The sequence below is a fragment of the Herpailurus yagouaroundi genome, unplaced genomic scaffold (assembly GCF_014898765.1).
Source record: "Herpailurus yagouaroundi ecotype Mexico unplaced genomic scaffold, PumYag 211, whole genome shotgun sequence".
Classification (NCBI taxonomy): Eukaryota; Metazoa; Chordata; class Mammalia; order Carnivora; family Felidae; genus Herpailurus; species Herpailurus yagouaroundi.
Window position 1 is genome coordinate 8390015 of NW_024412442.1, and position 20764 is coordinate 8410778.

General features: G+C 44.3%; 1 protein-coding gene across 2 annotated transcripts in view; it reads left to right on the plus strand.

The window, feature by feature from the left end:
• FAS (Fas cell surface death receptor) overlaps nt 1-18347 on the plus strand; it is a 24844-nt gene extending 6497 nt beyond the window's left edge. Inside the window, exons 2-9 of one of the 2 annotated variants that reach the window (XM_040454267.1) lie at nt 4355-4520; nt 8860-8997; nt 10286-10394; nt 13072-13130; nt 13285-13353; nt 14789-14850; nt 15943-15967; nt 16681-18347. In XM_040454267.1, the coding sequence (XP_040310201.1) occupies nt 4355-4520; nt 8860-8997; nt 10286-10394; nt 13072-13130; nt 13285-13353; nt 14789-14850; nt 15943-15967; nt 16681-16967 (915 nt within the window). In that variant the 3' untranslated portion in view covers nt 16968-18347. The remainder of the gene's footprint in view (nt 1-4354; nt 4521-8859; nt 8998-10285; nt 10395-13071; nt 13131-13284; nt 13354-14788; nt 14851-15942; nt 15968-16680) is intronic. The other variant, XM_040454268.1, reaches the window with a different exon arrangement.
• The last annotated feature ends 2417 nt before the right edge of the window (nt 18348-20764 follow it).

A 20764-nucleotide genomic window follows, 5' to 3' on the forward strand; every position in this document is an offset into this window, starting at 1 on the left:
TCTCTCTCTCTCTCTCTCTCTCTCTCTCTCTCTCCCCCACACACAAACACACACACACATCCTCTCTCTCTCGGAGTCCTATTTCTCTGGAGAACCCTGACTAACACAGCTCACTTACATATAATCTGTATGAGAATAGAGTCTTTACGTGTTCAGTGCTCTGTTCCAGGCATCTGTCTGGCACATAGGTACCCAACAAAGTATTTGCTCAGTTAATTAATGGATTAATGGGTTAGAGAATATTCCCAGCAGAATACACAACTGAGGTTCTCTGACTTTCTCATCTTTAGGATGATGGAGACATAAAACTATTTTTCTTTTTCATTGTTTCCCATTTGGTTATCATCTGACTTAGTTTCTTCACATGTCAGACCTTTAATTTAACCCATTTTCGGGCCTTTTCAGCTTTTCTGCAAACTTTTTTTTTTCTTTTTTTTTTTTTTTGAGCATTCAGATCATTTAGTTCTTTGTGGGTTTCCTGCCTTGTCACAGTCCAAATGCCTCAGTTCCTGCCCGGACAGTTTGGGTTAAATCTTTGCATACTGCAAACTTGAGTTAATGCAACCATCAAAAAGGAAATACAAGCTGTATGGAGCACGGGGCACAGCCTACATCACATTTTGTACCAGTCACCTGCCTGCCCTTCAGATCAGCTTTCTTTTTCTTATTTAACGTGAGTCTCCGAGGCTCACCTGAGCTCAACTCTGTGAAGCAGATGTGATCAGACATGAAATGAGGTTGGGCCTGATGTCTGTGCTCGTGGCCAGTGATAGTCGTGTCTTTCCATGCTCTACCCCGGGTTTTACATGTCTCAATGTCTCGATGGATTGGGGACAGTGGATTTTGATTTCCAATGAAAAATTTCAAAACCGGGGCGTCTGGGCGGCTCAGTCGGTTGAGCGTCTGACTCTTGGTTTGGGCCCAGGTCATGATCTCACAGTTTCATGAGTTCGAGCCCCACGTTGGGCTCTGTGCTGGCAGCACGGAGCCTGCTTGGGATTCTCTCTCTCCCTCTCTCTGTCTCTCTCTGCCCCTCCGCTGCTCGTGCGCCATCTCTTTCTCTCAAAATAGATAAATAAACTTAAAAAAGAAAAAAAAAACTGTGAAACAAAAACAACGTGAGTTAGAAAGTACGTTGGTTTTAGACAGCTCTAGAAAGCCGACTAGACGCACGGTTCTCCAGAAATCGCACTCGTATCACAACCCGTGAGTGTAAGATGTGAGCACTTATCGCCTAAACCAAGAATGACTCGTGGACCCGCTCGTAACACTGTCTCAGCAATACTGGATGGAATTAGAATACCAAGGAGGATGGGGCCCCCTGGGCCTAGGAGACCCCCACGCACACAGGATTGGGTATCAGCTCTCAGCACTTTTCACGTGTCAATTTGAGCTGGCTCAGTCCCCGTCAGTCTCTTCTGAGTTTAAATATGTACCGTTTTCTTCAGTTTCTGGTGGGAAACCGGAGTTGAAAGAGGAGAGCGAGTGTTACTCACTGTGACCTCCGTCTTCACAGCCGTGGAGGTGCCTGACGACGGGAAAGAATTTGGGGTGCTTACATCCAGTCTTGCGTTATCTTTTGCAAACAGCACTCCCTGGTAACTTCCGGCAGTGGGGAGATTTTTACACTGGCTCGAGACTTTGTACGTGCTGGCGACGCCTGGAATGTTAGATGGCTACTATGTTTAATCCCTGACCGTCATATAGAACAGCCAGACGGTTTTGGAATAAGGATCCTAAAAATTTGGAAAATTTTCATTGGAAAGCCCTTCCCATCTCAGCAGTCAACACTTTGCTATGCTTACCGTCACGTTATTTTTCCCAGGACGCCCAATTCAGTTACTATGCATTAGCTTTTGATTCTCTGATCTAGAAGAGGGACTGATATTAACCGGATGACAGGATAACCCACAGATAAAGTAAGAAGTGGGGAACAGTCACCCGGAAAAGAGAGTTGGATGCTAATAAAGATCTTTTGTTCAAAGTTGCACATTTTGGCTTAGAAAAAGCTCATAGATTCAGAAGTCTTTTGGGGCGCCTGGGTGGCACAGTCGGTTAAGCATCCGACTTCAGCCAGGTCACGATCTCGCGGTCCGTGAGTTCGAGCCCCACGTCGGGCTCTGGGCTGATGGCTCAGAGCCTGGAGCCTGTTTCCGATTCTGTGTCTCCCTCTCTCTCTGCCCCTCCCCCGTTCATGCTCTGTCTCTCTCTGTCCCAAAAATAAATAAACATTGAAAAAAAAATTAAAAAAAAAAAAAAGTCTTTTAAAAAACCAAGAGGCATCCCGGGGCACCTGGGTGGCTGAGTCGGTTAAGCGTCAACTCTTGATTTCAGCTCAGGTCACGATCTCAGAGTTCGTTGAGTTCAAGCCCTGCATCAGGTTCAGCGCTGACAGTGTGGAGACTGCTTGGGATTCTCTCTCCCTCTCTCTTTGCCCTCCCCTGCTCACTCTCTGTCTCTCACAGAATGAATAAACTTAAAAAAAATTAAAAAGTAAGAGGCATGCCAATATAAAGTGTAAAACAATGTCAAATTATTAATGCACCACAAACAACCTGCCTGCAAATCTGTTTTTGGACACTTAATACTCATTGTCTATTACAATCAATGTTACTTTGTATTCTTGTAACCTGGCGTGTAGTAGGTGCTCAAGGAACGTCTGTGGGATTGAAGAGGCAGTGAAGCCAGCATATTTAGGCATTATTCCTCTGATCTGGATACCAGTTCTTTACGCAGAAGTGTTCACATAGAAAGCATATGTACAGGCTATAGCCTGTAGTAAGTGCCCCTGTCTCTTGGGTGCAGGGAAAGAACGCCACCGTGAAAGGCATTTGGAGACTCAGACAAGTCCTACCTTTTGCTGGCGAGAGACCCCGGTCAAGTGAGATATTTTCTTGATATTTTGGTGTCATTCGCCCTCTTGGAAGAAGACCGAATTTTAGAAATGCATTTTTAAGCACATCCATCCCAGGAGGAAAAGAGGGCTACCTCATCTCCTGTAAAGTCCCGTGGTATCCTGTGACCTGAAGGGGACACAGGCTTTGGTGACATACGGGGAGGGGCTAGAAGGGAAGACGTAGGAACTTGTGTGCAGGGGCTTATACGTGAAGAACAGTTAGTTCTCTTGACTCAGAAGATGCCGGTATTATTACTATGGCATAAAGTAGAAAAAAATAATATGTGCCGTGAAAACGGTGAAAAATGACCTTAAAAAAAGTCTTCGGAATTAAGAGTTTAAATTTTTTGGATGCTTAGCAATAGAATTCACATATTCCACCTAAAAGAAGGAATTATTTATATTTATGGTTAGAGACACCAAAAATACTTAGGCAGTCAGAGAAAGGAACCAACCAGAGATTATGTCCAAATGCTTCCGTACATTTTGGGGGGCTCGTTTTTCCAAGGAATTCTGGTGTGTAACTGACTAAGATAAATTTGACACCGATATCACTTAAACCGATGGACTTTTATCTCCAGAAGAAGGGAACTGAAAATAGATTAAAGACTGGTTCTCCACTAAAAGTTCATTTTTTTTTTTTTTTTCTGAACAAAGGTGAAGAAAATCCCATCGGATTCATTGTATGGTTGGACAACCAGACCAGACTTCATCAAAACTGTTTGTTCTGTGGTTAGGTATAAAAAGCGAAGAAATAGAACTTGTTATAAACTAAATGCCAGGTTTGGGAGAAGCTATCACTTCTTATCCTCCTAATAAGTCTCCAAGACACAAAGTGCTGTCGTCACCTACGAGTCAGGAAATTGAGGGTCAGGGTGGTTTTATAAATTGCCTGAAGCCACACTGTTGGTAGAAAAGCCGGGATTCACACCGCAATCAGTCATTTTGAAATTTACTGGTTTTCGTACGTCACGACGTCCCTCACTAGAGCTGTGTGACAATAACAATAATGGTAATTAAGAAAACAGTAATAATACAATTTACTGGGCACCTCTTTCTTATGTGCCAGAAATCGCGTGAAGAGTTTTAAGGGCGTATTCCGTTTAATTATCACAACAAACTCACGAAAAGGACATTATTTCCACTCTATAGATAACGCAATGGAGACTGGGAGCATTTGAGGGACTTTACCCACAGTGACGGGGCCGGTAACTGGGGGGCCAGGGTTCACTTGAGCCCAGAATCCTGGCTCCTATCATCCCCGATGCCATTAATAGAGTAGTTTGGATTGGCACACAACCAGCGTGCTCCTTTTCTGGAGGTGAGTCAGCAGAAGGAGGCAGCCCCACGTGGATTTTGCCTGTGCGACACCAAATGTAACCATTCGGGGCAGGTCACCCCTGTTTACCACGTTGCCTGGTTGACAAGTCAGTGTTTGCTCATGCTTTCCTTTTTCAGATACTTACCTCTGTTGCCGGATCACTGTTCAGAGGCGACAGTGCTCAGGTCACCGATGTCAACTCCAAGCTGTTGAAATTGAGTAAGAACGCTACCGAAGGGGAGCCTGGATGCAAGGAAGGTCTGCATCGTGGGAGCCAGTTCTGCTGTCTGCCATGCCCTCCTGGTATGTGACCCAAAACATCCAGCCGTTAGCTGGAAAGTCAGGGTGAGGCGTAGCACGGAGTAATAATGGAGAAAAAATGTTTGCAGTGCTTGGTTCTCCTTTATCAGCATTGCTGGAAAGAGAAACAACTGGGAAATTACTTTCCGGACGCTAACGTAGTTCAACTGTATCCTGCTTGTTGGGTGCGGGTACAAATAAATACCATCTATAAAATGACAGGTGCTGCTGGAGGGAGAACATTTCTTCAGCTCTATTTTTCAGGAGCAAAAGAAGACTCATGTGTGGATGTTAAAGGTTATCACAGGGGCGCCTGGGTGGCTCAGTCCGTTTGACTTCGGCTCAGGTCATGATCTCATAGTTTGAGTTCGAGCCCCGCATCTGCCCTCTGTGCTGACGGCGTGAAGCCTGCTTGGGATTCTCTCTTTCCCTCTCCCTCTCTGCCCCTCCCCTCCTTGCTCTCTATCTCTCTCTCAAAATAAATAAAAACACATTTAAAAAAAAACTCATCACAATGGGCCCGACTAAAATATATCATAGTATATCATAGTAATTGTGGGGCTCCGAAAGCAAGGGACCCTCCACCCTTCAGAGATGTGTCTAGCAATTCCCTTCCGTTGGAAGGTCTCTGGAGCCTGCAAAATACATTTGCATTTTTGCAGCTGCGACTCGGTGAGCGAGAAAAGCAGTGGACAAAGGCCAACAATTTTAGAACACCAGGGTTTTGAAACGCAAACCAATTTCAGATCGGAAATCCTTCGAACACAAGCAAATTCGAAGCTTAGCAAAAACGCAGTTGTGGGGCAAGCCTGGTTTTCAACATGGAGTAGAGTTGAGGGCTAGTTCCTGCCGGCATGAACCCCTCTCAGCTGCACGGTGAAGGGAGGCAGGAGGGTAGGGGGAGGAGCACCTGGACTGCCATAGATTAACACAGCCAATAAGCACCGAGCGTGGTAGGTTTCGTAGTGGGTCTGCAGGCTTCCAGAACTCCAGCAGCTGAACAGGCTTAGGTCCTGTGTCTAAAGATCCTACCAGCCTTCCTTGGGCTCCTGTCCAGTTTTTAATAACCTTCATGGAAAATCTCCCTTAGAATCCCACCCACTTAGACTTAATCCTCTTTACACATTTATTTCATCTTCTCCAAATGGGAATAAAGAATGGCTTCCTAGCTTTTTTATACCTTGTTAAACATCACCCATGGGGCCTCTGGGTTGAGATCCTTATGTCTTTAAAGTGTAAGTTGCAAATTCAAACATGGATAAGAGGCTCTGCGTATCAGACTGTCAAGAATTTTTGTGTTTGCTTTTTTTGTTTGATTTGCTTTGTTTTATTTTCTCTGAAGAAGTGCTTTCAGCCCCGCTGAGCTTGCTTGTGAGATAAGAACTCTCAGAAACCACGACTGGAATGTAAATTATTACTAACTTTTTAAGAAAGAAATTTGGACACACGGAACAAAAACTTGAAAACGTTCATGCCTACTGTTACAGTAATAAATTTATGGGGAAAAGGTCTTTAAAAATCATCAGACATAGGGGCGCCTGGGTGGCTCAGTCAGTTGAGCGTCGACTTCAGCTCAGGTCATGATCCCGCGGTTGGTGAGTTCAAGCCCCGCATTGGGCTCTGTGTTGATAGCTCAGACCCTGGAGCCTGCTTCAGATTCTGTGTGTGTGTCTCTCTCTCTGCCCCTCCCCTGCTTGTGCTCTCTCTCTCTCTCTCAAAAAAAATAAACATCAAAAAAAAGTAAAAAGTAGTCAAATGTAAAGGAAAATATTGTATGCATGGTATTTCATTGTAGTACCCTGTGATGTGGGATCGGTGAAGTAAATCTGGGAGTATTCAAAAGTTAGAATGTCTCAAGCAAATATATCATGTTTTCTCCTATATTTCTGACATGAGCCTCAAGGTGTAAATTCCCTGAGGGGATTTCTCACTGATCTGTCGGTTGGATTCCCCGACTGTCTCTGCTGCATCCCTAAGAATCCTGGGCGGTGACGAATGCACACTGATCCGCTGCCCTTCCTTCTCCCTCCTGTTGAATTGTAGGCTTATCGCTATTCACATTGCTTCCAACTCTTTTTATGCTCATGGGTGCTGTGATATTCATGTGTAACTTAATCAACCATTATATAAACCCATGCTATATGAATACGGAGAAAAGGCAGATTTTATTCCTATGAAAACTCATTTCCATGTTTGCAGGATTTCAGTAAAGGTGAGTCGCTGAAAGAATTGTTGATGAACGAGAGGAGATCAAAGTCAATGGAAAAATCACAAAGTCCTTGAAAGCTTTTCGTACAAATTACTGGTATCTTGAAGGTTTTATTTCCATCAAAAAGAGGAAGAAAAGAAAAAAGGGAGGGAGGGAGGAAAGGGAAGAAAAACAAGAAAGGAGGCATTTTGGATGTCACTTACATGAGGAAGAATCTGGAATTATAACAACTTTTTCTGTGCCATCAGACTGGGAAGTCATTATATAGTTATGTTTCATAATTTGAAATATTTACAGTATTTTTTTCAATGATTCTCTACGTGAACTGACTTTTGATTGACTGATCAAAAAGCCATCCCTTCACCATATCCGATAAGAAGGATTCTGTGGTACACTGAATACATCACACACACACACACACACACACACACACCGCATGCACATATACTCGCATGTACGTGTGCGCGCATATGCGTTAAGAACACACCAAAATGATAGTGAATCTCTCGGAGTGGTTGACATATAGGTGCTTTTTATACTTCCCTAACTTTTCCAAAGTCTCTACGGTGAGCAGGTGTACTATCACTTTCAGAAACGCATGTATTTTAAAATCTGATTTGCAAGAAAACAACCGCTCACTTTTGATACTTTGATAAATTTAGGTTGTATACATTGGAGGAGAGAAAACTCTGGGTTTCTTGTATGCCTGTCATGCCCTAGACCTTGGGCTGGGCATATTGTGCAAGGTAATCCGCTAGGGAGGCCGATTCGTTTAGAAACCAGTATAACACTACCACTGGCAAGCGAGGAAAATTGAACTTTGGCTCAGTTTTCTTAAGCATCCCTGTGATGTTATACAGCACTGTATTTGAATTTGAAGTCGGTTCTGGGTTTTCACAATTGGTTTATTTTTTTCTATCGGCACACTATTGTCTTAGTTTATGATAATATCACCCATGTTTAAATTGCATAATTTGTGTATGTAGTATTTTGTTTTATCAGAAAGAATGCTATCGTGTTACTAAGAAAGTTACGTATCCAGGAAAAACAGCTTAAATTATTGTTGCTGTGCACATGTGTGTGGCAGACAGACTCTGTTTATTCTTTTAATTAGTTATACCATGAATAATTGGGGTCATGAGTCCTGCTTCCTCTTAGATTTTCCTTCTCTAGCTCTTGCCCAACATAGCACTTACCCCCATGTTTTCCCCAGAGCACTTACCATCACCTGACATCATATACTTACTTGTGCATTTTCTGCTTCTTCCCTGGAAACACGGAGCGCCTGAAGATCTAGGCTTTGTCTTGTTTCCTGCAGCATCTCTGGCTCCTAGAAAGTGCCTGGCACACAATAGGCATTGAATAAACACTTGTTAAATAAATGAATTTTCAGGAGAAAGCATGGTTGTATAAAGCTTACTAACACCAATACAGTGACTCACTTTATTTGTAAAGGAAATGTGAATGTTATTCATGATTGTGTGTACTGAGATAAAAAAAAAAACTGATGATAAATGTTATAAATACGTTCATGCCTTCCCATCCAAACGTACTCTATCCCTTAATGGCAAAGGAACAGAAAGAAATTGAATGAATACCAACCTCTGACCTCCTGGCAAAAAAGGTTGCTAGAGGCATTTCTTCAAGTGCATTTGGTCATCTTAAGCTTTTAAAAAATATATACTCCTGGGGTGCCTGGGAGGCTCAGTCGGTTGAGCGTCTGACTCGTGGTTCGTGAGTTCGAGCCCCGTGTCAGGCTCTGTGCTGACAGCTCGAAGCCTGGAGCCTGCTTCGGATTCTGTGTCTCCCTCTCTCTCTCTCCCCCTCCACAGCTCGTACTCTGTCTCTCTCTCTCTCAAAAATAAATAAACAATAAAAAAATTAAAATATATAATCCTATTGTTAATCATCCTAGGTCTGTAGGCACATTCCTTCAGTTACTCTTTTAGGTTTAGTCTTGGGAGCCGTCCTGTCTGTTGACGTGATTTTCACAATAACCTTCTCCCCCGTTGTATTTGTACTTCGTTAGCCCAACAACCCTGACCCCCATTTTGTTGTCGTACCTGCATGTCTCCCATGCTGTCGCGTGACCACCTTGTGCTCAAACACTCGCTCCATCTCTCTCTTGGGCAGGCACACGAAAAGCTGCCGACTGCGAAGAAGATGGGGGTAGACCGTCTTGTATACCCTGTGAAGAAGGGAAGGACTACACAGACGGGAGCCATTTTTCTCCCAGATGCAGAAGATGTAGAATTTGTGATGGAGAGCATGGTAGGCGTCTTTAACAGCAATCAAAAAGACCAATCCTGGGGCTCCACGTAGAACCATGCATAATCCAATTTGAGATTGGGGCCTACTCTCGTACTATGTGCGCACACAGAAAAGGGCAGCATGGAGCTGGTCGGGGTGAAGCGGGACCAGGTACCAGGCTAATCACCTGTCTACACATTTGCGGGTCAAATCCAGGCATTTCTCCCAGAATAACTAAATACGAACCTGGTGAACAGGGTTCATCAGCCCTGATCAAAATTGCATACATTTTTTCGCCACCTTGATTTATGCTCTTGTCGTGGCCCTCAAGAGCTCAGAAGCCTTCTGATACAAGGACAGAGGAATCCAGAGGTGCGTGGAATGCTCCCCCTTCTTTGAGGATCGATTTTGTCCTGATAATTCCAACGGGGGACCTGAATTTTTACGACTGTCCCAATCTATTGTGAGAACCTAGATTCAAATGTAACAAATACTCCCAGTTTCATTTGATATCAAGAAATCTCTGGACATAAAGCTTTCCTTGGCCCCACGCAGGCTCTAAAGCAATGTTTCTCAACTGTGGCTGTACATTAGGGTCACCCAGGGAGCTATGAAAAATGTCAACTGTTAGGTCCCACCTCAGAGCAATTAAATAAGGATCTCTGGGGGCGCCTGGGTGGCGCAGTCGGTGGGGGCGCCTGGGTGGCGCAGTCGGTTAAGCCTCCGACTTCAGCCAGGTCACGATCTCACGGTCTGTGAGTTCGAGCCCCGCGTCAGGCTCTGGGCTGGTGGCTCGGAGCCTGGAGCCTGTTTCTGATTCTGTGTCTCCCTCTCTCTCTGCCCCTCCCCCGTTCATGCTCTGTCTCTCTCTGTCCCAAAAATAAATAAAAAACGTTGAAAAAAAAAAATAAGGATCTCTGAGTGAGGGCTTTGGCCTTGGTCTGACTGACTGGGTCTGGAGCAGGGCCTGATATTCTGCATTTCTCACAGGCTTCCAAGTGATACTGATTGCTGCTGGTCTACAACCCAGGCCCTGAGCAGCCAGGCTCCAGAAGAACAGGGGAACTATTTAAGCAAAAGTGAGGTGGCATTAGTTGCTGGATTGTCTGCTCACTTAAAACTCTGCTAAAATGATTTCGACTATTTCCACCTGGGGTTACCTGTTTGCCACGTAAATACTCTCTGTGTTACGGAAAATGTGCCGATTTAAGCGGTAGATCTCAAAACTTCTTGTGGCCCCTGCTCACCATTTGCAGGGTCCACTTATAACCAGCTGCTCTAATTAATAGTCTGAAAATTGGCTTTCTAGGCTTAGAAGTGGAAAAAACCTGTACCCGGACCCAGAATACCAAGTGCAGATGTAAATCAAACTTTTTTTGTAACGTCTCTCTGTGTGACCACTGTAACCCGTGCATGATGTAAGTTTTCATCTTTCTTTGATCAAAATGCTAGAGATCTACCTTGATAGACCATGTCTTCCTGGGGGGGGGAACAACACTGGCTGGGAGTCAAGAATTTAGGTTCTAGTCTTGCTTCGCCTCTTCGTTCATTCAAACATCCAATCTCCGAACGTTGATTGAACATCTCCTATGTGCTGGATAGTACGCGAGCTACGTAAGCTAACAAATGTTCTGAGCAAGCCATGTTCCTGGCATCAAACGTCTCAGGAGAGAGGCAGAGGCAGAGAGAGTCAAGAAAAACAATGGTTATGGGGCCAACACCGTGTGTCGAACAGCAGAAGAGACTTGCGCCCAGGGTATTATGAGTTCTACAGGAGAACCTTTCCCCTCGGCTAGGGGAGGTGGGGGGCGGGGTGTGAAGATATGACACGTGGCCAGAGTCTTGAAAGAGGAAAGAGAACATTCCCAGGAGTACACAGATGGCTGGGACATCTCGAGCAGGGAACAACATCTGCCGAGAGACAGGTGGACACTCCAGAGAGCAGAGTAGCTGGCCGGGGTGTGGTGAGAAGGAGCCAGGGCCAGATGACAAAAGGTGTTGTCTTTCATGCTACAGATCTTAGTTTTGACCCAACGGTAGAAAACCTGATGGCGCATCTCACTTTTCTTCTGATTAATTGGGGGATTTTGAGCAGAGTCAGCTAGCCTCCCTGACCCCCAGTTCCCTCACTCAGAGGACGCAGATAATACTTCTCCTGTCAGCCTCACTGCTGTGACGTCAGGGTGGCTAATATGTGTTGTATATTAGCTTTTGCTTTGTAAGTTATTGTTTTGTGCAAATAGAAACGTTTAGCATTATGTTCATGTGCCTGGCCTTAAACTTGTATTTCACCTTGGGAACGTTGGCTTGACAAGTAGGGACATGATGCCTTATGTCTCTTACTTACTAGAAAATTCTAAATTATGGGCAGTCAACCTAGCCCTTACTTCTAGTCCCACATGTCTGAGAGTGCCTCATGGCGACAGGATAGGTAGGGACTAATGTTAAGAAAATAAGAAGAATAATAGTGTGGGTTCACTTATGTGTGAGTTTCTTTCAACAAGTCTAGTGCAGCATTGTAAATGTATATTCTCTTCCTTATGATTTTTAAATGTCATTTTCTTTTCTCTAGCTCACTTTATTGTAAGAATTCAGTATAGGGGTTGCCTGGGTGGCTCAGTCATTAAGTATCTGACTTCGACTCAGGTTATGATCTCACGGTTCGTGAGTTTGAGTCCCACATCAGGTAAGCTCCAGCCCCTCTTTGGGTGAGCCCCGCTTCTCTCTCTCTCTCCCTCTCTCGCTTTGTCTCTCTGCCCCTCCTGGGATTGTCTCTCTCTGCCCCTCGCTCATTTGCACTCTCTCTCTCTCTCTCTCTCTCTCAAAAAAGAAAAAATACAGTATAGAATGCATACAGTATACAAAATATGTATTTTTAAGTTTATTTATTTGAGAGAAAGAGATAAGAGTGTGAGAAGGCAGAGAGAGAGAGGGAGAGAGAATCCCAAGCAGGCTCTGCACTGTTATGACAGAGCCCCATGTGGGGCTCTATCTCACAACTATGAGATCATGACCTGAGCAGAAACCAAGAGTCGGATGCTTAACGGACTGAGCCACCCTGGGGCCCCAGTATACAAAATATGTTAATCCACTGTTTATGTTATCAGTAAGGCTGTTGGTTAACAGTAGGCTATTTAGTAGTTAAGTTTTAGGGGAGTCACAAGCTGTATGCGGATTTTCAGGTGTGCATTGGGGGGGCTGGCGGTCAGTGCCCCTAGCCTCATATCCTCGAGGGTCAGCTGTAATAATAGTTCTAAATACCTCATAATCTCCATTCCATTTTCTTCTCACCATAACTGTTGGATGCAGATGTTATCTCTTTGTTATTGATGGGGAAACAGGCTCATGGTGGATAAGCAACTTATCCTAGCTCGCTTACTTAGGGAATCGGCTGAACCGATCTCATTCAGGCAATCTGACAATCTGACTGTCAGGGTTCAGCTGTCTGAAGAAAACCCCAAGGATTTTCCTCCTGAGTGTCCTCATCACCACTGGATGCCCTGACATCTCTACTGGCCAGCTGGGTGGGATTTCTAAGCAGTATCCTGGGTAGTGCTTGTCCTCGGGTCTTTTTATAATTCAGCGGGACTGTTTTGAAATCGTTTTTTGGCAGTTTATGATTTCAAGTTGTTTCCTACCAGTTTTAAGATCTTTGTCCATTTCATCCTTTTTCCTAATTGTCAATGTTTTATTACCTTTCTGTAATTCTTGGCAGTGTAAAGATTTTTTTTTAAGTAATCCCTTCGCTCACTGTGGGGCTCAAACCTGCGACCCCGAGATCAAGGACTTACGAACTGTGAGATCATGACCGGAGTCGAAGTCGGTTGTTTAACCGACTGAGCCACCCAGGTGCCTCTCAACTCTTTGTCTTTTAAAACATCGCCACTCTGTGGGATATTTCTCACCCAAACATATAAATCATGTTATGAATTTGTGCCAGCGTCAGATGCTAATCTAGCAACATTTGAGGGAATATGTTTGTCAGAGATGCAAAGATAAATAAAATGGCCCTGCGTGCATAGTGTGTCATTGCAGACGATCAAGGAGCCAGTCCACCAGGCATTTTGAATTTCCTCTGTATTCTTTCATTTTTAGGTGTGAACATGGAATCCTTGAGAATTGCACACCAACCAGCAACACCAAATGTAAACAAGGTGACTATTTCTTTTTATGACTGTATTCTCCTTTCTCTCGTCCCCCCTGGAGAATCTGACGAAAAGCCAATCCCTTCTGATTCTTTGGGAGTACTCTGTTTAATCTCACAGATGACTTGGTTTCACGTGCAGTGCTCCATGTTTCTTCCTACAGGATCCAGCTCCAAACTTCTGTGGCTTTGTGCCCTGCTCCCGATTCTACCGTCCGCACTAGTATGTTGCTGTAAGTTCTTACTGTGTTCAAACTGCAGGATGAAATAACTTGGGAGGTAGTAATTCACAAGAATTCCCATCTGTCTCCTACCCATAAGAAAACTGCCAGGTAGGCAACCTTGTTGTGTTGTTAAATTCCTGCCACCAGATGCACCCCCCTGAGACCTGATAAGAATGAGGGGTACGGCCATCCCTCAGCTACTGTTTTTAAACAATTATTCTGGAGTCCCGAATGGATATTCCCATCCTCCCTGTGAATAAGGATGTTTTCATCCAGGCCCCAGCTGAGTTGGCCAAGGACAAGAAGTCATCCTTTACTGCTCACTGAGATGGTCCCATGCATTAAGAGCATAAGAAGTGGGGCGCCCGGGTGGCTCAGTCAGTTAAACGTCCAACTTCGGCTCAGGTCACGATCTCACGGTCTGTGAGTTCGAGCCCCGTTTCGGGCTCTGTGCTGACAGCTCAGAGCCTGGAGCCTGTTTCAGATTCTGTGTTTCCCTCTCTCTCTGCCCCTCCCCTGCACGCACTCTGTCTCTCTCTGTCTCTCAATAATAAATAAACATTGAAAAAATTAAAAAAAAAAAAAAGAGAACAAGAAGGTTCTTCCTGGGCAAGCCTGCAGGGAACACTTAATAAATTCATCCTCTCTGTGCCTCCTCTCCTTTTTCAAACTCCATGGGTTTTTCTTTTAATTTTTTATTTCTCCCCCTTAATTTAAAATACTTTGGCAGTGTAGTTTATGCCAGGGCTACCGAGAAAGTCAACACATAAGCCCCAATTGGGTATATTCGTAATTACTGCAGGAAAATTGCTCATAAAGGCACAGAACGGTGTCAGGTTTTGAGAACTCTAAAGCATCCGGTTTTTCCTTCCCCATTGGAACAAATCACTGTCTCCGGTTCAGGTGAAGATGAAAAGGGTGCTTTGCCTTCGGAGACCAAATAGACACCAACTGTGCTTGGAGATGTACCCACTCCTTTCTTGCATCTCCTACTGACTTGAAGGCACACGCACACTGAGTGTGTCTACTTAGCTATTTGTGTGAGTATGTACTTGAACTGCCAGGCATGAAATGTCACCCCGTGGCAAGCTGATGCCAACTTTCCACATCCTCTGGCTTCTGTGTTCTGCAATTGACACGCACCCAACTCCAAGCTGGTGAAAGGGGGCGGCGGGGCCCCATGATAAGTGAGAAGCCAGCCTCAGGCTAGGCCAGGGTGTGATGAATGGATGACTCGCGTGAAATGTGACATACCTCTAGAACATTCGACCGAGGGGGCTGGGATTTCCAGAAACGGGACAATGCTGCCTCTTGGGTATTGGTCACGTTAAGTTTCAGGGAATTGCTCCCTCCTTCTCATGCTTCTCTTCGTGGGAGAGTGTGTTCGCACAGGCTTCCTGCAAGCCTGAGAACCGAGTCTGATAGAAATCTCTTTATCTTTCAGGTGTGTTGAAAAAGTACAGGAATACGAAGAATGGCCGCCGGGAATCTACAGTCTCAATTACTGTAGGTGTTGAAACGTGCATCGGCTTCCTTAAGAAAACAGAGAAAGTAGTCATTCAGCTTTTTATTTGTTCTTTGTTTTTAAACAAACACCTATGGTGTGTGCGTGTGCGTGGGCTAGAGGGGCATCAAAAATGAACTAAGGGGCACCCGGGTGGCTCAATCGGTTGAGCATCCGGCTCTGGATTTCAGCTCGGGTCATGATCTCATGGTTGGTGGGATCGAGCCCTGCGTCAGGTGCCGCACTGAGTGTGGAGCCTGCTTGGGATTTTCTCTCTCTCTCTCTCTCTCTCTCTCTCCCAAAATAATAAAGTTTAAAAAAGAACTGAACTAAGATATGGTGCCCAGTTTATAAGAAGCCCCGACACAAATAACGTAAGTATGAGAGTGTGCTCAGTGTGAGTTGGAGAGAGAACGTGGCCAAGCTCCTGTGTTCTGTGTTGGTGTTATCCCTGCAGACACACTGCGGACAGACGTTCTTTACGAGAGCAGGGACTCATTATCCGAGCCCCGGGCACACAGAAAACTCTGAAAGCCTGTCGCAAAGGCACAACTCAGCTCGCTCCAGCCACTTGTTACCTTCTCTCTCACCATATCTTTTATCAACATGGATCAAAGCATTTCGGATAGCAAAAGATACAGTGGGGAGAGAAAACAGGTCACTTGATGAATGATGATTTCCATTTGGGGTCAGGGCTCGGTGAGAGTTGGGGTTTATTAAGTAGTTTCAACTTAAACCATTTTCTCAGGTCAAAAAGAAGAATAGTAACTGTAAAGAAAATTGTAGAATAATTATGTTTGTCATGTTTATTCTCACGAGTCTATATGAAAAAATCATCTCAGCACATTCCATGAATCCTTAGATTCCTTGCCTGCCTAAAAAATAAGCTAATATTCCTTAGTTTCGGGCAGCATAAAACTTTGGATGGTGGGAGAACCCTTCTCAATCATGTAGTCTAGCTAATTTTATACATCAAGCTACTGATTGTACCTCCTTTGTATTAAGGAAGAATTAGACAGTTACATGTAGAATATTATATACAAATATATTTTTATTTATCTTGCTCCTTCCCTCCCTTTTTCTTGTCCCCTCAGGAGAGTATGCCGATGAATTTCGCAGGTAAGGCTTCTGTCTTTTCATTTCATGGAGATGGCTTCCTTAGGCGTTTACGGGCTAATTTCAGTGACATATCGCAGGTCTTACTCCTTGTTAAACACAGTCCTTCCTGCTCACCGTCAAGTGTTTATCCGACAGTGTGTTTGAATGTATAACTAATACTCACGGTGAAAACTGAATTGGGTAGCAAGAAGACAGTATATTCTGAGGCTTAAGAGAATTTTCCTCCATAAACTGGTTTTTATAGAACGCCTGCTTAAGTTGACCTGGGGGCCAAATCAGCTGAATTGCAGACTCTGTTATTAGTGGTGTATTCCTGGTTCTGTAATAATATTCATGATTCTGTTCAGTCCTGCTCCTTGGCCTGTGAGTCAGAGAGAAGATCGTAGAGTCTTGCCTGCCATTGAACTTTGTGGGTCATTGATCATCCAATCCATAGGGAACGTCAGAGGTGATCTCTCCCAATGCTCTTAGTTTATAGCTGAGAAAAGAACATGTACCGAGATGTTACGTGACTTGCCTGGGTCATCGAGCGCACTACTGGGGTCACGGGGGGGGGGGGGGGTTTGCTTCCTGCCCACCCCCTCCGACCAGGTCTCTCGATCTCTAGGATGTAACGAGTATCTTTAATACTATTGGAGGAGAAGTAAACATGGTTTTCTACGAGCATTTCATTTAGAGAAACCAATGTTTAGAGACTGTCCTCTATTTTGCAGACATCGACTTGAGTAAATACATCAGTAGCATTGCCGAACAAATGAAAATAACTCAAGTCAGAGAATTTGTGCGGAAGAATGGTATCAACGAAGCCAAAATAGACGAGATCAAGAACGACAACCTCCAAGACACAGCTGAACAGAAAGTCCAACTGCTCCGGAATTGGTACCAGCTCCATGGGAGGAAGGGCGCATATTACGCTCTGGTGAAAGGTCTCAGGAAAGCCAATCTCTGCGCTCTTGCCGAGAAAATTGAAGATATGGTCCAGAAGGACAGTGCGAGCTAACTTGAGAATGGAAACTGCAAACACGAAAATAAAAGACAAAGCCTGGCTGAATGTGAAAAAACAACTCAGTTCTGAGTATCTACTAATCTATAGCAAAATGAGCGTCGGAATGAGTTCTTAATCGCTGTTGACCATCCACACCGTTCGCGTGTTTACAGGGCGTGTTTACTTTTTCATTTGTTAGGTTCTAGAGCTAATATATTTACGGGTTTGGAGGGTCTCATGATTCTGACGTGAAGGACATTGGGAAGACAGAGCCGGTTCAAAGTAAATATAGTAGCATGACTTGTGTACAAGTGTGTGTGCAGAGGAGAAAAGATTGGGAACACACTCTCGGGTCTAAACTCGAGTCAGAGGGTGTGGGTGTGAATAGCATCCGTGCATGTGAATGCAAATGTCTATCCCTAGGTTGATTCCCCTCCATAAATCAATAGAAGCTATGAGTTTGTTGCGATGTCGCAATCACTGAAAAGACCACTTCGCCTGTACCTTTTCCTCCGTACTGACTCTAGAGATCCTATTGTTTTTGTAAACTTTCCACTCTGAGAAGAATATTCGAGGAAAGTTTGCACGTGCTCTGAATGTTTCTATCTCAAATATCTTTGTACAGGTTACTGGCATTTCCTTGTGAGGTGTTTCCATGTTGAATTCACACAGAAAACGCAGACTGGATTATAACGCTTGGATATTTCCTATTCGTCCGTACGCCATGTTTCTGGATTGGGATAACTCACTCACTTCTCAGGTGTCGAAATGTTTTCATCAGGGAAGGACTACTGGAGCTTTGTTGCCTGTCCATTCACTGCCTGATTGGCCTTGTTGGCCAACACGCTCTCCAACCCAGAAGTGCGGCCTAAGAGACAATGATCCGCTAAAAGCCGCTTAATGATCTATCTGCCCATAGAAACTTCTGGCCTGCTTTGGAGAGACTAACTGCTGTTACAGAAGGTGGCGTTGTGGTCTTTCAAGGACCCACATCTACCACCGAAGATGATAATGTAGATTCCTATCTTGTCCTGTTCCTCGAAAAATGCTCAGTAAGGCTGCACGTGTCCTCTCTGGCGACAAACGCAGCTCAGACATGGCAAAAGGGTGAAATCATCCTCAGGTTTTAGGAAGGCTCTTGTTACTCCCTGCAGCTTCCAAGACAAAGAAGCCCCCCTCCCCACTGCTCCTTCCTTTTACCTGTAAACACTTCCGAAAGTTTGTGTTAAATATGAATTTTAATAAACGCTATTTATATATAGGTAGATGTAAATCAAAGATAGTGATAAACCGAAGCAGATAGTTACAACCACCTAAAGAGCTTCCATTGGCAAAAGATCTTTTTTTCTTATGTTTGGAAACATAAAATATTTCATTAAAATCCTGTTTTGGGCAGTTCTGGTTGTCTCTTTTTTGGTTAAGGGCTTGCTTTCTGTTTGGGTTTTCCTGTGCTCTGACTACTGCTAAAGGTAGCCTGTGTATGAATCTCTAATTCTCTCTTGGATCTCTCAGAAAGTACTTCCTTTTTTTAAAGTCCTCCTAGTAGTTAACCACCCAGAGGACCTGTCCCAAATAGTACATAATTGTTATTACAAGAGGATTGGATATGAGGCTCTGAAATGTGGATAAGAAAGTAAATATTTCAGGGATGCCTGGGTGGCTCAGTCAGTTAAGCGTCCGACTTCAGCTCAGGTCATGATCTCACGGTTTGTGAGTTGGAGCCCCACGTCGAGCTCTGCGCTGACAGCCCAGAGCCTGGAGCCTGCTTCGGGTTCTGGGTCTCCCTCTCTCTCTCTGCCCACCCCCCCCCCAAATAAATAAACATTAAAAAAAAAGAAAAATGTTCTACCCTGCATACTTTCCATTCTGGCTACTTTGTGACCACTGGATTATCTCTCTTTTTTAATTTAATTTTGATAATATATTTTACTTAATCCCATTTTTCCCAAAATATTCTTATTTCAAGCTGTAATCTATATAAAAAGTTCTGATGAGATAGTTTACATTCCACATTCATTTTTCATACTAAAACCTTCCAAACCTGGTTTGCATCTTATTTATTATTATTTTTTTTTATAATTCTCTCTCTTTTTTTAAACTTATTTATTATTATTTTTTTTTATAATTCTCTCTCTTTTTTTAATGTTTATTTATTTCTGAGACAGCAAGAGACAGAGCATGAACAGGGGAGGGTCAGAGAGAGGGAGACACAGAATCCGAAGCGGGCTCCAGGCTCCAAGCTGTCGGCACAGAGCCCAACGCGGGACTTGAACTCACGGAGTGTGAGATCATGACCTGAACCGAAGTCGGATGCTTAACCCACTGAGCCACCCAGGTGCCCCATTTATAATTTTTTTTAATGTTTATTTATTTTTCAGAGCCCAACATGGGGCTTGAACTCACGAACCGTGAGATCATGACCTGAGCTAAAGTCGGACGCTTGAGGCTCTTTTACCAGGCCTTTCGGAGTCCCCAGTGCTGAGCCAGGATTTTATAGAGCTGTTTTGGGAATCACACCCCCTGGTGACATTGGGGCTCTGGCAGATTCAGCCATGCATCTGGGGGCAGCTTGGCAAGGCTTCCAAGGTCATGGGGGTTAAGCCCCCATCCCGGACAGTGTTTGGCAATAACTTCATTTTAGCTCTTTCATGAATTGGGGAAGCTGTCCCTCAGTCCCTGGGTTTATGAAGGGAGCCTGGTCCCATATTCTCCCTCAAGAGGGACACACATACTCTCTCCCACACGGGAGAGGCTTTTCTTCCAGGCACTGACCCAGCGAGGTTTCATTTGTGCCCCGGTCACCATCTTGCAGGGAAGGCTTTATCTCATTCTTTAGCCTGGCTTTGCCTTTTTACTTTCCTTTTTAAATGCTTTATGCATCGTTGCTGTTTATTGAGATGGGGAAGGAGTGGCCCTCAAGAGGTAAACTTACAATGCTCTATTGATAATAAGGCCCCAATTTTGTCACTAAATGAGAAGAAAGAATATTTTGTGCTACAGGATTTTAAATATATTTTTAAAGTTTATTTATTTACTTTTGGGAGAGAGAGGCAGAGAGAAAAGTAGAGAGAGAATCCCAAGCAGGCTCTGCACTGTCAGCACAGAGCCCGATGTGGGGCTTGAACTCATGAACCATGAGATCATGGCCTGAGCCAAGGTCAAGAGTCAGATGCTCAACCGACTGGGCCGCCCGGCGCCCCTATATTAAGGTACTTCTTAAGGCTAGAGTCTGGAACCAGGCTGCCAGGATCTGACTCCCGGGTCTACTCCTTGCTAGCTGTGTGAGTCACCCAGGCGCCCGTTTGACATTCTTAAGTTATGAATGTCAAGTTGATTTCAGTTACATCGGGCCCTTTGACAGGAATCAGGAGAGTAGAACCGAGGCTGTGGGGGTTTTGTGTAGACCTGAGGATTATTATAGTGACGAAGCTAGAGTCATACAGATCTGGGGTCAAATTCAGGGTTGAGTTTCTCCAAAACGGTAGAAACAAATGACTTAATCTCTTTGCGCCTTAATTTCGCCATCTATAAAATGGAAAAAATGTTCTGACGGTTTTGAGTTTTATGAGGATCAAATGAAGTGTATGTGAAGTGTACCACAATGTCTGGTTCTGTACCTTGAAAGACAGTAAGGAACCCCCCGCTCAGATGCTGAAGCAGGACAGAAACTGGCCTAAGTTTCTGGAGGCTCAAAGACATCACTTGATATGACCCTTAGGGGGAGGACTTACTTTGCTCAGATACCGACGACTTTGCATTTTTTAAGTAGAAGAAATGGACTCATAGACTGTAACCAGGTGACCACACTTGGT